At 30.4% G+C, this 16,704-nt stretch overlaps 2 protein-coding genes across 5 annotated transcripts; one reads left to right on the top strand and one right to left on the bottom strand.

Annotated features, from left to right (window-relative positions):
• Window positions 1–1,236: 1,236 nt before the first annotated feature.
• LOC8277538 (cx9C motif-containing protein 4) lies at window positions 1,237–3,579 on the bottom strand. Its single transcript, XM_002528961.4, has 2 exons — window positions 3,365–3,579; window positions 1,237–1,675 (listed from the first exon to the last, which is right to left on the bottom strand). Exons 1-2 carry the CDS (start codon window positions 3,448–3,450, stop codon window positions 1,567–1,569), a joined length of 195 nt encoding a protein of 64 aa, XP_002529007.1. The 5' UTR covers window positions 3,451–3,579; the 3' UTR covers window positions 1,237–1,566.
• Window positions 3,580–7,354: 3,775 nt separating this feature from the next.
• On the top strand, window positions 7,355–13,539 carry LOC8277540 (protein EI24 homolog). Of its 4 annotated transcripts, none has more exons than XM_025159102.2 (14): window positions 7,358–7,549; window positions 7,793–7,858; window positions 8,921–9,071; window positions 9,753–9,805; window positions 10,149–10,286; window positions 10,401–10,464; window positions 10,581–10,666; window positions 10,750–10,832; window positions 11,152–11,228; window positions 11,334–11,449; window positions 11,997–12,002; window positions 12,134–12,225; window positions 12,358–12,421; window positions 12,952–13,539. In XM_025159102.2, the coding sequence occupies exons 1-12, from the start codon at window positions 7,428–7,430 to the stop codon at window positions 12,198–12,200; spliced, it is 1,029 nt and encodes a 342-aa protein (XP_025014870.1). In that variant the 5' UTR covers window positions 7,358–7,427; the 3' UTR covers window positions 12,201–12,225; window positions 12,358–12,421; window positions 12,952–13,539. The 4 variants fall into 4 exon arrangements, with proteins under 4 accessions (XP_025014871.1, XP_025014870.1, XP_025014869.1 ...); XM_025159101.2 differs by having other exon boundaries at window positions 12,358–12,830; window positions 12,952–13,466; XM_025159103.2 differs by lacking the exons at window positions 7,793–7,858; window positions 12,952–13,539 and having other exon boundaries at window positions 7,355–7,549; window positions 12,358–12,678.
• Window positions 13,540–16,704: the final 3,165 nt, after the last annotated feature.

The raw sequence follows: 16,704 nt of genomic DNA, 5'->3' as shown, positions 1-16,704 counted from the left end.
TCAGAGTGTAAGGTTAAGCAAAATTTCGAAAAGAAAAATTAAAAACCGAATTGAACCAAAGTTGTTCAGTTTGATTTAGTTATTTTTTTATAAATTTAGTTTAAATTTTTTAAAAATTAAAATTATATCGGTTCAGTTATGCTTTATATTAAAAAATTCAATTTAATAGAAATAATAAATATTTAATTATTTATTAAAATATATTTTTTTATTTTTAACATGAATTTTAATTCTTAAAATGATATTAGGTTCGATTCGGTTATTGTGATTTTACCCTCCTATTCAGTTCAACTCGGTACATATTCATATACAATTCGGTTAATTCGATTTATTTAAAAATTCAGTTCGGCTACCAAATGCTCACCCCCTGCCAGACTGTATCCAACTCGACTCGACTAATCACCTAGGCAGCCAAGGCCTTGAAATACCCTGAAAACGCCACCTCTGATCGAAGAATATATACAGTGCTTAGTATTTGGTTTGTTAAGTTTAATACCCAAATAAACCAATTCTACTATAAAACCAAGTAAACCTAAAACCGAATCGAACCAGATAACATTAAAAATGAAATTAAATGTGAGTATGAACCGAATCAAATAAGGGTAGATATAATAATCAGACTGAAATTAAAATTACTTTAAAGTTTAAATTTTATAATAAAATCATAATATATTTACTAAATAATAAAAAAATTAGTTATTTTCAATATCCGATTAAACTAAATTTTTTGACATAAAATTGAATCAACAGAAATAATTTTAATTTTAAAAATTCTAAACCGAATTTAATAGAGAAACTAAAACGGACCAAATTATCGTTTTGACTTGACTTTTTCGGCTTTTTAAAATTTTGCTCCCCTTTGACTATACGTTAACATGAGCCCTCACTATAGTTAGGAATTTTTCTCTCTTTCTTCTCCTTGATTTCTAATTGTTATCAGATTATTATGCAATAATCTGTAAATATACGAAAAATAATATGTAATATTAAACAATATCATTTTTATTTTCATTTAATGGATAGAAACCTCCACTAGTATATACATGTAACAGTTTTTTTATAAAAACTGGGAGTGAACTTGAACTTGAACTTCAACAGTCAAGACCTCCTTGCACTACTATGCGAATCATTTCCCTTCAAGAAAATGATTTGTGTCAGCAGATTGTTTGAGAGTTTATAGGTAAAAGCCACAGACTCAAATCACAATTCTATGGTTTAACTATGGGAACATTAGAGAACAACCAAACAAAAGTTAAATGCATTATGAAGAAAGAAATCATATAATTTTGTTATTTAAAGGTTCATTCTTATGTGCTCACATGAAGATTTTAGCTGCTACATAAGTATACAAGTATAACAAGAAGCATCTGTTATTCATCCTTTTCTCAGACAATAATCTCCTGTGTAATACTTTCCTTTGCCAAAGCTTTCTCAATTGGCCTGAGATCAACGCTCACATATTTGAAAAGAAATAGATTCTTCCTATACTAAGTAATTTCAATTTTTGGTTCCATTGGATTCCTCTAGTCAAAAAAAGAAAAAAGAAAAAAGAAAAGAAAAGACGAACTATCGCTTGGGAATTTGCTTCAGTAGGCTGGATACAGAACCACAATGTGTCGATTTGTACTCGCATTTCTCACAGCAAGATTGAAGGTTTTCAATGACTTTAAGGCACCTGCATGTAAACAATGAAAAAGCTATTCAGAATTATATATGAAAACAAAGACTGTATATCTGTGGTGGAAGGATAGCATAAAAGTCAAAAATAAAAAAGAATATTAGCAATTAAATATCATGTAATTGGTTCAGTTCACTTTCAGAAATAGAATTGGACTGAAGATATATTATGGCATTCGATTAACTAACATCTCATGGAAACACCTAGAATGACCTCTGGCACCTTGAGAAGTCACAAGAACGAGGACAGAATGAAGCTTAATCCGAAAATACCTAGGTGCTAACTGATATTACCTGCCCATGCTGTATGCTATAGCTTACAGGCAAGAATAACCTAGCAGTCAGCACGCCTAACACACTTCTGCAGAGGACCAGTACAAGTATCAGTGGAGGTTGGATCATCCACTTATAGGAAATCTTACCAACTACATGCAGGGATATGAGAACAATCTCAAAAGCTGGAAGCAAACTCCCATAATATATTATACAGCAGGTAAACAAGAAAGCAGAAATGAAATGGATGAGATTTGCCCAAGAAGCCATTTAATAGGTGCGTAAAAATGGCATAATATCTGCGATGACCTCGCACCATAAAGAATACAGTACTTGCTATTGTTCTTAAAGTTGGGAATAAATAAATAAAAAGAAGCAGGAGAAAAGGAAGATTTGCATGAAGTAGCTGCTCTCAAAGCTTAAGCATGTGATCTAATGCTGATACCACACTCCGATCAATCAATTCGCCAAAGAAGCTAGTACTATCAGCATCACCAGTTGCATCAAAGCATGGAAAGAAACTCTTAGCAGCTATCAAATAACAGTTATAATTGGGTCACCAATTCCAAATAAACCTACTAAAAGCAATTTGGAGGCTGGGTCCATGTAGGAGGCTGTTAAATGAATACACACCAGAAAGAACAATTTGCGAATTTTTCAGTAAAATCTAGGATATCTGACTACTGGTGGTGGTCAATACATCTATATATGCTTCAATTTCAGGTTCTAATATAAAATGCTTTGCATGTCGGTCAATGAACTCTCTAATAACGATTCATTATCAAAGTGGAATAGCATCCAACAAAAGCAAAAAACATATGTAGAATGTAGATGCAACTGTGAAAAAAATTTCCACTTGATTTCTCTTATATGTGCTCAAAGCAACTGTTGTACCAAAAAATGCAGTGCAGATACACAGTCAACTTCCTACATCAACAAACTATATTCATGTTAGTTAGAGATCAATAGAATTTGAATCCATATACGCAAACATCTTTCTTCCTTCTTTCAATCAATTTATTGTTGCCTAAACCATCCAAACTAACCTCTTTCTTTTTTTTTTTCCCCTTGAAACAAAATTGCAGAAAATAACTAAAGAAAAAAAACCATTGGCAAAGGACAAGCAAAAGCTGCAAAGGTGAAAACCCATTCTAGTAAATTCAAGAAAGACCGAAAGAATTAAAGCCAACAATATATCAATCCAGAAACGTAAATACAGTATCACCGAAAGCAATAAAAGAATTGGTTTATCTTACATTTATCAATCCAAAATAAATTAGTTCAGAAATTTCTATCTTGTACGAGATACCCAGTTGCATTATCTAGTAATTACAGCATCAAAGCCAAAAAGAAGCTAATCATCATAATATCATACCATTAGAATATGGAAAAAGAAAAAGAAAAAAGAAAAAACCTTTGAGGAAGGAAGTTGTTCTTGGAAAGACAAGCCTGAATGTCACAAGCTTCTTTCTTGCAGGGTTCTTTGCTTGGTTGCGCCATTTGATGATGATGATGATTTTTTCTTTTCAACTGGGATTTGATGATGATGATGATCTCTTGAGGAATGTTAATACTGATTACTTTTCTATCATAAACCGACCTTAACCGAATCGAGTCCGCTATTACTTTACATGAATGAAGTAAAAAAGAAAAAAGGAAAAAAAAGTTTAACACAAAATTAACCCTTATATTTTATTGAGAAATTCTAAGAGCAACCTAACTTTTTAGTTGAACCGATTACATCCTTCACCTAATTCAATTTGTAATTCTCGTAACACACACTTGTGCAACTTGAGTTAAATTTCAATATTTTAAAATTTTTGTACATTATTAATTTATTGTATTATTAACCTTATTTTTTTATCGCCTTCTTATTTTAATATTTTGAACTAAATAGTTTAAAATTAATTGTATTCAACATCAAAATTAAACTATTATTATTTGGAGATGCTTTAATAATATCTTTAGTTTCAATTTTCATAAAGATAATATTTTAATAGTTATTGAAACAAAAAAAAAAACTAATACTTTCTTGCAATTACCCATAAATATATTTTATTTTTCGATAAATTAATTTATTTATGATAGTATTTTCATATTCCCAAACTTTTTGCTTAAGATTATTCTAATTATCTTTCTATATACATATAACCTTAACTAGAATCTTAAGTTTAATATTTTTTAGTTAAGTGTCAGAAATAAGTTAATGCAAAAGATTAATGTCTATAACTTCTTCAAGAATTAATATTTCAAATGCAGGGCTAAATATGAGATTCAAAAATCTCGGACTGTACCGAAAATATTTAGAATAAAAAAACTGTTTGATTTTCTCTAAATTGAACTATACCAAAGTTATTTTTTGGACGATTTTGAATTTCATTAATTATTCATATCAAAAACTGTAATAAACCGTCATATATATAATGAATTCAACTTGTATCAATTAAGTCCAAACTTATAACTCAAATGGAAAAAGGCTTAATAAATTAAATAATTTTAATCTAAAAAAATTATTATTTTATTAAAGCAAAAATAACAAATCTAAAATTATAAAAATGTAAATTCTAATTTCATAATATTTATCTCCATTGGAAATGAGCATGTAAAATTTACTGCATAGTTTTTAATATAAGCATTTAATAAGTAATTTCACTATTTTCATATTTAATTTAAATTTTTAATAGGTTTTTAAGTTAATTGCAAATGGTTTAAGTTTAAAAAATATATCATTATTTATTAAATAAAAATAAAAAGTGTCTCAATCTTTATTGTTTTATTTTATACTGAACCGTTTTGTTGGATCTAACTCTCTAAATCGAACCATCTTGAAAAACTAAAATAATTTAGAACAAAAATCTTTACATTATTATATGATTCTAAGATCTAATTAAAATCTTCAAAATTCAATTAGTTTTAAAGATTTTTTTTTATTTAAATTCTCTTGAACTGTGGCCCTCACATCATCTAGATCCCACGGGTGAATAGAAAGTTGGATCTACATTGGATCTCACGTGAATCACCCAATCTATCCTCCTGAGGAGAGTTTAGTTTCAAACCTCAGTTCGAACAAGATAAGTATGCCATGCTATTGTACATTGGATGATCCACATCTCAGGGTCAAGCGCTGATGAGCATATTGAACTATCCATGTGGCTGAGAGCTCTTAAAACCCAGGCACCACGACGCCTTCTGCCGAGGGCCTGCTATGCCAAAAGCAAAAGAAACTCCATCATTCTCTTTCCTTTTTCCGCCTTCATATCGCCACACGGGAAGAGTATGGGGACGAAAAAGATTCCTATCAACTTGGTATTATTTCACTGTCGAGAAAGACGACTTTCGTTGACAAGTTTAACTCATACTAGCTTTCTTCTTTTCGGGTGTGAAGCAGTGTCAAACCAAAATACCCAATAAGCATTATCTCTCCCTGAAAAGGAGGTGATCCAGCCGCACCTTCTAGTATGGCTACCATGTTATGACTTCACTCTAGTCACTAGCCCTGCCTTCGGTATCCCCTTTCTTGCGGTTAAGGCAATGACTTCGGGCATGGCCAGCTTCCATAGTATGACGGGCGGTGTGTACAAGGCCCAGGAACAAATTCACCATTGTATGGCTGATCGGCGATTACTAGTGATTTCGGCTATATGCAGGCGAGTTGCAGCCTGCAATCCAAACTGAGGACGTGTTTTTGGAGTTAGCTCACCCTTACAGTTGTGTATGCGTTACCAGAAAAGATATAGTACTCGATTCGATTTTATTATATGGGCCGGGAGTAATAAAAAAATCCAGACTCAGTATAGTATCTTTTTGAATCTTGGATATAACATTACTAATAATTGCACTGACCCATATATGTTCCTATCAATCAGTACTAGTTGAAAAAAATGAAAATTCATATATTTGTATATTACTTAGATGACAAATGTAAATATTTATTTTGATGAGAAATGTAAGATGAAAATAAAATAAATAATAAGAAGGGTTCTATTAGAATAAAATTATGCTATTTATCCCTCTTCTATAGAAAAGAGAAAGATAAATTAATGTATTTTTTTATTAGATTATTGAATTTGGATCCGTAGAGACTAACGGCCTCGAACCTGTAGCTTCTACCTTATTCAAATGACCATAAATATATTTTTATTTTTAGTACATCGATCAAAATGGGCATTAATATTTTTATTTTTGATAAATCAATTTACTTATAGTAATTTATTTATTATAGTATTTTTCATATTCCCACACTTCGAGCAAAAGATTGTTTTGTTTTCCTAATAATATACACTTTATCATATAAAACACATAAAATTTTAGTTCAAAATCAATGAATAAAGTTAATTTAATTTTACAATAATTAATTTAACTTATTCAAGATATAATTATTTATAAGTTTGATTTATTTAAGCTTTCAGATAAAATTTAAATCTAAAAAGTTGGTCAAAATTGTTTAAATAGACCTAATTAAATAGTGATGCTGAATTGAACTTAAAAGTAAACATAATATTTTTCAATAATTCAGCCAGATGAACCTCATACATTACTTAGATGAAAAGGAGCTTGAGCTCTTACTACATCATTAAATTCAAAATAAACGTCAACCAATTACATAACTAAAATCAAATAAAAGATTCTGCTACATTAAATAATTGTTTTTTCTACCATTGCTCTTCAATCCATACAATCAAAGTCATCTACTCTAGCTATTCTTAAAAGAAAAGTTCTATCAATATACTATATCAGCCAATAATATTATTTCTAAAAGCATCTTTACTTGCCACTTTCAAAATAAAAATAAAAATTAATTTATTCTGTTATTTCAAAAATATTTAAAGGATCTAATCATTACCCCTAATTACCTTTAATTTTTATGATTTTTCGAGCAAAATGAATTGTGAGCACATTTGCATCATTTTTAGAGCAAAGTAATAATTAATTTCTTCCAACATTTTAAAATTCAGTTTATTATGTTTTCGCTTTTATATATCTTATTATTTCTTAACTAAATGAGCTGGAAATTAGAATTCAAGACTTTTACTTTTAAGAGTAAATATTTTTACCACTTCAGCTAAATCAATGGTAAAAATTTATAATTATACAATTTACTAATATTAGCTCTTATAATCACTTCAAAGTCATATTATTATTATGATAAAATCATGCAAATAACACTCATAACTTAGTCATCAGGTTTTGTCAGTTTACGAGTCAATAGTAAACTCAAATTCATGCTATTCAGAGTCTCAGACTAAGCCCAAGTCTGAGCCCAAGACCAGGCCCAAGTCCGAGACGAAGCCCAAGCTCAAGATCAAGGCTAAGACGAAGCCCAAGCTCAAGGCTAAGCCGAAGCCCAACTATCTCCTCCTCATAGTTTTATTCTGATTAGAAACTGCAGCTTATGTATATGTATATACCTTTGTCAAAGAGTCTTTAAGTTTAGTGTCGTCGTTTTAGTTTATGTCTCTGTTATCTTTGCTTACAGAATGGAAACAGCAAATCCATTAATAAGAGAATTAACAACGAAAGTAAAGCAAGCATCTTTACTATGGCTTGAGGGTTTTAGAGAAGCTTGTTGCCTACATAGAGTTGTAATTCTCTGTTACAGGTTTTCTTCTTTGCTTCTTTTTCACGGTTTGATTGATGAAAAATACAGCGAGATTAGTCTTTAAGCCATACGAGGTTTTTTTTTCTCTTTTGCCCGGAAGAAATCCCAGTTGAAATTTTCGATTATCGAAAAAGATTGGAATTTGAATTTTTAGCTGTTCTGTGATTGTTGATTTGATTTCATAATACAAGTAGAATTTGTTTAACTTTTTAAAATTTTATGCTTTTAATTTTTGGGTGTCAGGTCGAGAAAGCTTTTGATTAGAACAGGACAATGCTTTCTCTTAAATGGTTTCATCTTCTTAGGAAGGTAATAATTTCTCTGTGTTTACGTATATCGGTTTGGTCTTTAGTAATCTGATCTTCAAGTTGAACTCTTTTTTTTTATTCGATGTTATATTGTATATTGATTAGAGTCTTCGAGTATTTTTGGGTCTGAACTATAGAGAGTGTGAGATTTAGAGCTCAAGTTAATCAACTGAGAATTTGAATTCTTATTATTCTGATTGTTTTAAGCTGCATTATCTGCTACTCTAATCTGGTTCTTAGCTTTTGTATTAGAAATTCAGGTTGTGGTGCTTAAGTTGGCCAGTTTCAGGATTTTGCTATTAAGCTTTCTTAGGATCAGAGAGATTGATTATGGTTTTCCTGCTAGTTGTTTGATTGATTTCATGAATAGGCAATTGCTTTCTAAAACAAAACTACTTTTCCTTTAAAAGAAAATAAGTCGAGTTGTTACTATTTTCTTTAAAGAATTTCAGATCACTAAATTGGAATTAACATTTAATTATGAAACTGGTTGACCAGACATTTATTAATGCATAATAGATGCATTCATGAGGTGGGGCAGAAACTTTCTTTTTTCTTAGTTTAACAAAATCTTGCTACAGAACTAGAAGGAACTTTCATGGTGTTGGTTATTAAAGTTTATAGCACCAGACCTGTTGCTTACTAGGTTGATCTGAGATGTATGAGCAGTTATAGACAGCTATAGTTTCAGCTCTTGATTATTTTTTAGATTTGTGACAAAGGTGGGCAGTCTGTTGGAGCTTAAACTTGAATCCGTGCAAATTTTATCAGCATGTCTGCGACAATCAATAATACCAAGCTAACTTAGCATCTCTAGCGTTCCCTTTCAACAGCCAACATAAGCTCTTTTGATACTCCTCATGCCTTGTCCTAATAGTACTTCAAATTGGTAGAAGAATTTTTTTTTTTTTCATATTTGGTTACTAATACTTTGGAAATATAATATAGTTTTTTTGGTGTTTTCTTCATCTATTTCAGTGAAAGATGCTTTTGGAAATTAATATTTTAAGTCATGCGTGTCATGATTTTATGCTTTAAATGTTCTGTTTTCATTTCCATGCAGTATGTTTGTGTTAAACTCAGTTGTCATTCCAACATTACAATGGATACTACCTGACCGGCATTCAGATATTAGTTCTCAAGAATCATTGACATCTGGCAGTATTTTAAAACTTTATTCCTTCTTACGCCTCGGACTCATACAACTCTTTTATGTAAGTCTGCATATTATACATATTGCTGTTGCATATCTAATTTGTACAAAAATTCTTTATTTCCCTATTTGATGCGTGAATGGTGTTGCTTAATGCCTGTATATTTGATGCCAGAGTTGCTTATATAATAAACAATTGCTTCCAAATTTGGTATTATCCATTTATAATTTATAGCCCTAGAACATAGAACCGTAGCTCTAGAATTATTATATCCTTTTATCATTGATGCAGTCTGGAAGACCAAAGTGCCCAAACTTGTCCACTGTGAAAGCATCTTGAACAAATACAGTAATGTTTTAAGTGACAACAAATACACATGATTTTTTTTGTTGGCAGGGGACTCAAGATGACCTCATTAAAAGGCCTAAAATTTAGCACCAGGATCTAAGCTTAAACTAAATCTACTCCATTGTAGAATTCATGATTCTTTTCTCACTCTTTTCCTACTGGATTAGAATTATCATCCCTCTAGCTTTTATAATTTTGATATGATTCCAAGTAAGAATTATAGATATATTTTGTTGGAATGGTTCATGTGATGACACAACAGAGTTTTCTTTTCTTTTACAATTTACATGAGAAATGCATGCATAGATGTGATATATAAAGATGTGCTTCGCATCAATTCAGTCTATCAATTTTCACTAGACCTAATTACTTTTGCTGCTTGTTTACTTGCAGGTCTTTTGGTTCTACCCATTATATCTCTTCAGCTTTATACTGAGTAATATTTGGTGATTTTCTCTCTTATAATTTTACCTGGTTGGCATCAAATCCTTACTAAATGTTACTTCAGTTGTTTTAGCTAGGTTATGATAGCCATTAGCTGGAGATAGATAGAGACATAGGGCACATGATCCTATCATTTATTCTGGCACTATTATGAGCTGTGAATATAAGATCTTACAGGCTTGTATCTCAGGCATAGTTTCATAGTTGAATAAGCATTTGATTTGTAACTTGTGAGTTATACCATCACCATTTTGAAGAGAAAATAGAGATGTATAATTGTTAATATATAATAAAGGAGTTTTTTATATTATAAATAAATGCTGATTTAAACTAATTATTATCTAGGTACAATGAAATTTCTAAGTACGGTTTTTCTGCAATGGGGAAAAATGAGCAAAACATATTGGAATTCTCAAGCCAGAATGAGGCAACAACAACCTCAGAAAGCAAAGTTCCAACCGAAAAGCCTGCCGGTCTAGGGGGGTAATTTCCATTTCTTTCCTGGGGATTTCTGACAGTTGTTTTGCCCTTTAGATAAACCATCATGCTTGAGAACAAATTTGTTGGGTTCATCTTTTTGTTAATATTTTTCTGCAGGGTTATGATTGGAATTGGAGAGCAGGTGTACTCAATACTGCTTCTCAGCTTCTTCTTTCTAGAGGTACAATATATACTTGATGTGTGTTTCAGTTGCTGTTCTTTTTGAAATGCAATGAACTTGGTGCCACTTTTCCATGCCTTTAACTATTGATATACTCACTTAACAATTATGTGCAGGTTTATGCTACTGGATTTATACCATTTATGGGGAAGGCAGTTAATTTTATTCTTCTTTCCTGGATGTATGCTTACTACTGTTTTGAGTAAGTGACAAGTGTGTGTCTGATGATTGTTGTCCTGCACCAACTACTGGTTGGATAATTGCTAATTGTGCTTCTAAATGTAGGTACAAGTGGAATTTATCTGAAGTTGCTTTGGACAGACGGCTGGACTTCTTTGAATCTAACTGGGCATTCTTTGCTGGTTTTGGTAAATAGTTCTCCCCGGAGCCTATTATTCATTAGACTTGTGTTCTCCATGATATATGATCCCAGCTGTGATGTGCGTCTCATTAGCAATAAAGGTCAATGTGATGAAGTAATGCCTGCCTTTTCAAATTAGTCAAGCTGAAATAAGAAAATGACACTTGAAACTGAAAAACCTGGAAATTACTAACTATGTTATTCTATATATGGGATAGTTAATTGCTTTGAACATACATAAACATACATGCATTTAGAATATTTTCTTTCCTATATCAAAGGTTGTGGGTAACATCTCCAACTTAAATTTCTCATTGGCTTTGCAGGAAGCCCCTGTGTTCTTGCCATTTTCTTCTTCTCTCCTCTTATAAGCTATGGCGTCATGGCTATTCTTTTTCCACTGGTACATATGTTATTTCCTTTCCATGGTTGGTGATCAATATATTTATTTCCTATCTATGCATCAGCACATGCATCTATATTTACTGGGTTGATATGTGTCTTGCAGTTTGTTTTGACTGCTACAGGATCACGGGCCGAGCAACTTATTTTCACCCAAAGAAGAAAATGGAAAGGTGTTGGATTGGGAAGGCTTCCAATATTTTATGCAGCGGATACATTGTCGTAAGCTATCCACATCTCAGTATCTCCTTACTGAAAATTAGTATTTGAGCATACAGAGACTGTGCAGTAAACTAATGTAAAAGGCATCTCCATATCTCTTTATCTCCAACCTTTTTTTCACTGTTACTCCAATAGGTAGTAGGAGTTTGCTTATGTGGCTGTTTTGGCTTCATTTATTCAAGGTGACCATAGGATGCTAAAAGTTATAAGAATCGGGACCAAATTCTTTGTTTATATCATCATGCTTGTCAGTGAGTCATACCTAAGTTTTCATGCCACTTGTACCTTTCACCTTGCCAATTTGAAGGGTGATGGGGAATTGTAGTTAATATAATAAGAGGGCTGTTCTCAAAATAGATCTTGAAATGACAGTCAAATTTACACACATGTCAATCATGCATGTGACTCAAGAGTGACATATCAATTTGTTCAATTTTGAATAAGGAGAAGAAATTGTCTGAATCTTGAAATTATCATGGGAGGTCAATCTCGACGCTCGTCTTGGTTGACTCTTTGTCATTGCATTCCCTGTTTTCTTCCTTTTCAGGTGGATGTAGGTCGTGGCTTTTTCAATCAACAATCACAGCCCTTTTACGCTGGAGAAACTAAATTCATCTAAATTTCAATATTAATATGTGAATCCAGTCCTGCTGCACATCTTCATAGGATATGTAATTTTTGTAGGATGCGGATATTGTCTCTCGTCCACTTGGAATCTCAAGAACAAATGCAAGACAATAAGGCGTTATAAATTCTAACTTGATTCTCATACAATTGTAAGTTAGAAACTGCAGACTTAATCCTCACACCACATTTAATATATTGGCTTTATTTTCTTGCCTATCATTATTTCTTTATTTGCTTGACCAGTTTAAACTCTTAATTTAGTTTTTGTCTATGTGCAACAGTATTCTCGCATGTTACAAAGCAGTTCATCTACACAAAGTTGCTCAACATTGTATAGAAGTCAAGGTAAAGCGTATATACATTGTGTAGGTAGAAATTAATTGTCACTTCTTCATTTGTTATGTATAAATATGTCATTAATTATGGAAGGGAAGTATGTACAGCCATTGTATCATGAAATTTATAAAATTTGGATTTGTTTGCTGGTCCTATTTTTCTGGGAAACTGTCTGTTGAGAAAATGTCTCCAAAAATGTGACAGTAAACTGTAAAGTTGCAAGGAATATTGCTTTAGTAACTAAGAACTCTCATTATTGAGTCTCTCATTCTTTCTCATACTCAAAAGAGTTCAGACCGTTGCTTTATTCTTCTTGTCATATACTTTATTTAACCCTTTTCTTCTCTTTCTAAATATATCATAAAATGTTGGAATGGTGAGAATTAAGACAACCCAGAAGTGTAACAACGTCTGCATGGTAAGCATGCATGTATTTGGGACTTTTTATTTAAAGATTATAGATCATATCCGTTATACAAACTTGCTTTTAATATGCATGTTCTTTGGAATCATACCTAGAATCACCTTAACCTCTTCAGGAGAAATTATACAGTGCAGTAGATAGTGCAGAATTCTAGAGTTTATCTCCAACGTAAGGACACGCAGGAAGAAGGAAATTGGCATGCCCGACCTTTACTTCAGCTAAACCTGGGACTTAACTGTTATCGAACTTCTAGTGGTTTTATATATTTTTATATAAGAAAGACCTGTGATTTTACTTATACCTTGTGTTTCCTCCCATGGCCGAGATGATTTTGTAAGGATATTTAGAGATTGTCATTAGGCTTACTACGGGCATTAATAGCTACTTGCATTACCTGTGCCTTAGTGCTGGGTCGTGACAAAGTTGGTACATTAGAGAATGACAACCAATTGTGAGCCTGCACATAGTTTTCTAGCCTTTATAAACTGACATGTTTATTTTCTTTTTGTTTATAGAGGGTAAAAGACTATTGTAAGCTCATAATTGATTTGCCAGTCGGAATTAGGGTTCAATGGTGTAAAACTTTTCCCTCTTCAAGCTCTAGAGCCTGCCAGTACTGATTTTTTTATATTTCTTTCTTCTTTCTTTTTCCATTTTGTCAATGTCAATATCACTGATCTATTAAAGAGGTGATTATTATTTATATTACCAGTCCTGTTTTTGGATAAAAAGTCATATAAGCTTTATAGTTTTCAAACATCACAGCTATCCCTAGTCATAAAGACGATTTAGAAAAGAATCAAAACCCTTATTTTATTTCCACTACTCTTATGTCAGATTTTATATTTTCCCATCGGTCTCCATCAATTTATCTTTATAAATCTCTTTTTTGTATTTAATTATTTTAATTAATGCATCTACTTGATGTTCATGTTCATCAATTTTGTTTTCTCTGTTATAATGATGTCATGTGCTTTTCTCTTTTTTCTTTTCTTTTGGGGAAAATAGTCATTAATCTAAAAAAAGGTTTAAATCCTGAGAAACACTCTTAAAATAGTTTAATATAATCATTAGAATAAAGATAATATCAATTTAAATTTATGACTTTTTGACGTAAAAAAGCTGGGGATATTGCATGCAATAAAAAAGGATTAATGAAGTCTATTTATAAATATTGGTTCTTAAGATTTGAAATGTTAAGTTTTAAAACTTTTGAGGTTTCGTGTAATTTTTAATTTGCCTGATAAAAAAAGTATTAATACTTCTTCGTTTTTAAAAAAGATAACTTTTTCTTTATCATTTCTAATTATAGTTTATCTTTCTTTTTTTATTATTAATTTAGTAAGAAATTATCAAATACCATTTATTAGATAACCTAGATAGTATGACATGCAATTAATTTTTATATTATAGTTTTTATAAAAAAATTAATAAGAATATTTTTAAAAATAGTATGACATGCAATTGAATTATCTTTTTGAATGAGAAATTACTAATCTTTTGAGATTTTGTTTTTATTTTAATTACCTTTCTGTATAACAGTCAATCATATGCTATTTTTTGGGCTGGAATATTGAAGTTAACAATAATAAATAAAGCACATCATCAAAAAAAGAATTTTAACAACTTCGATTTATCAATGCAAATTAAGCAAAATGTATTGTTAAGAATCATCCATGTTACATTTGTTTATTAACAAGAGCCACGTTCTAACAAGCAATTATTATTCTTGATCAATAACAATTAGTGGTAGCAATTTTCGTTGAGTATGATTATACGAGCTCTCGTCTACTGTAAAATGTTTATTATAACTAGCTTGAGATGAAGTCTAAACTCGTCACAACGGTAACAATGTCAAAACCAAATTAAAAGAGATGCAATTAATTCCGTAAATTCTAATCCTGAATTTTATAGCTCAGTAAAAGCACTAGGGGAATCTTTATTACTTGGTAAAACCACTAGAGTGCCACTCTAGGTGATCAAGGTACATTATTCAGTTGCTCCATAGCATATATTTAAAATAATAAACATGGCTCCATACAAGTCATATGGAGATCCCACATTTGTGGAATTATTTCTTTAACAGCCATTTGTGGACTTGAAGTTTCAATCTTTAAGTGTTAAGATTTAGCCAAGGACTTTGGTGGCTTTTGTCAATTTCATATATAGGGTTGAAGCCGCATTATCAATAATGGAATTGGGAGGCCAGTCTTAGCAATAGATTTTTGTTATTTTCTTAACTTTTATATATATATATATATATATATATATATATATATGGGTATTTTATGTTATTACCCTCATCTATTATTCTCCCCTTTTTAAGTTATTATCATTTCACTCCTTAAGTTATTATTTTCTTTATATTTTGCTTCCTCTAGCTTTATTCTTTGGATCCACCATTGCACGTTATATAATATAATGTGGGTAATTGTATCTTTGCTTGTGAAAAAGATATTTTCATTTTCACCCCTTATAAAGTGGTAATTGACCCATTTATATTTTAATACTATCGTTTTTGCACCTCTTGAGTTACAATCTTGACTTCGCCCCAAAATTTATATAATCAAGTTGAAGCTAGTTTGGTCAATTGAGGAATGGAGGAGTCTGCAATAAGCAAAATGATAGATTTGATTCAAAGGAAAGGGAAGATATGATTTGCAAACTAAGTGTGATCAATAGTTCAATCTTTTATAGGACTATAATCATGTTACCCCTTAGTGGAGTTCCTATAAATAAAGTCTACAAAGAAATCTAGATTCAAAAGGGAATTTTCCACTTTGAGGATGGGTTTATAATGAAGATAATTTAAAGTAATCATATTGTATAGTACAACTATTTAAATAAAAATAAATTCTAACTATGAGATTCATCATTCACATGATTCATTTTCAATGCCTGTGAATTTTCAAATTTATTATTTTTGGTCCCTCTTTTCTTCATTACTATGCAACCAATATTTTGAGAAAAATAATCAATTATAGATAAATTTTAACCAATTTTAATTAAAAAATTTACATAAATTACTAAAAAATCAATATATTTAAAGATTTTCATCCAATATTTTTCTACATTATTAAATATAAAATAAAGTTTTTTCTCTCTAACTTTTCTTTTTTGTTTCTAATTCCCTCATCCACATGTTATGTTTCATCTTTTACTATTTTCTATGTTCTTTTTATAATTTAGATAGTGGATGCCTTTTATGATTCTTCCACTAGGTGGACTTTTGCCCCTCTTTACATCTCTGATTTCATATGGTGTTCCTCAAATATGAGAAGCACCCAAATTTTGAAATATGCCAATAAATCACATCCTGTTCAACCTTTTATATTTAATATTTAAAAAATTATAGAAAAATTAACTTTTTTTAATAATTAATAATTTTATTATGCAATAATAATGAAGATTTAAAAAAAATCTTTACATCTATTGATTATTAGAGAGAATAAGTAAAATTCTAATTATTTATTATACCTTTATTCAGCTGAAAGACCATATAAATGCTGTTATTTTAAAAAATTTAAAAAGTAATTATACATAAAATAAAAATTATAGAAATTAGCGAAATAGAAAGTAATGAAACAAAAAGTATATTTTCTATTAAAAAAGTTTCAATTATCAAAGAATTATTATAAAGTATGGTTTCCTATGTCAATTACTTATTGGATTAAAAACTAAGTATTTAATCTCCATTGTTATATTAAAATTTTAATTTTATGTAATATTGATTTTAAATTTGTATATGTAATTTAGTTTTAGTATATACTAATTTGGTACTATTTTATATTTTAAATTCTTTATAAACTTAATAAATTAATAGTTTTTGGTTTCAAAAAATATAAAATAATAATTTTTTAATTCATTA

The sequence above is a fragment of the Ricinus communis genome, chromosome 6 (genome assembly GCF_019578655.1).
Source record: "Ricinus communis isolate WT05 ecotype wild-type chromosome 6, ASM1957865v1, whole genome shotgun sequence".
In the NCBI taxonomy this organism is placed as follows: Eukaryota; Viridiplantae; Streptophyta; class Magnoliopsida; order Malpighiales; family Euphorbiaceae; genus Ricinus; species Ricinus communis.
This window is presented reverse-complemented; position numbering and strand designations above follow the sequence as displayed.

What these genes read in the sequence shown, in the direction of transcription:
- LOC8277540 (XM_025159102.2), top strand. Translation starts at nt 7,428, where the DNA reads ATGGAAACAGCAAATCCATTAATAAGAGAATTAACAACGAAAGTAAAG. An exon ending in GGTTTCATCTTCTTAGGAAG is followed by an intron (nt 7,859 to 8,920) that starts GTAATAATTTCT and finishes ATTTCCATGCAG; the next exon opens with TATGTTTGTGTTAAACTCAG. An exon ending in TCAGCTTCTTCTTTCTAGAG is followed by an intron (nt 10,465 to 10,580) that starts GTACAATATATA and finishes AATTATGTGCAG; the next exon opens with GTTTATGCTACTGGATTTAT.
- LOC8277538 (XM_002528961.4), bottom strand. Translation starts at nt 3,450, where the DNA reads ATGGCGCAACCAAGCAAAGAACCCTGCAAGAAAGAAGCTTGTGACATT. An exon ending in AACAACTTCCTTCCTCAAAG is followed by an intron (nt 1,676 to 3,364) that starts GTTTTTTCTTTT and finishes GTTTACATGCAG; the next exon opens with GTGCCTTAAAGTCATTGAAA.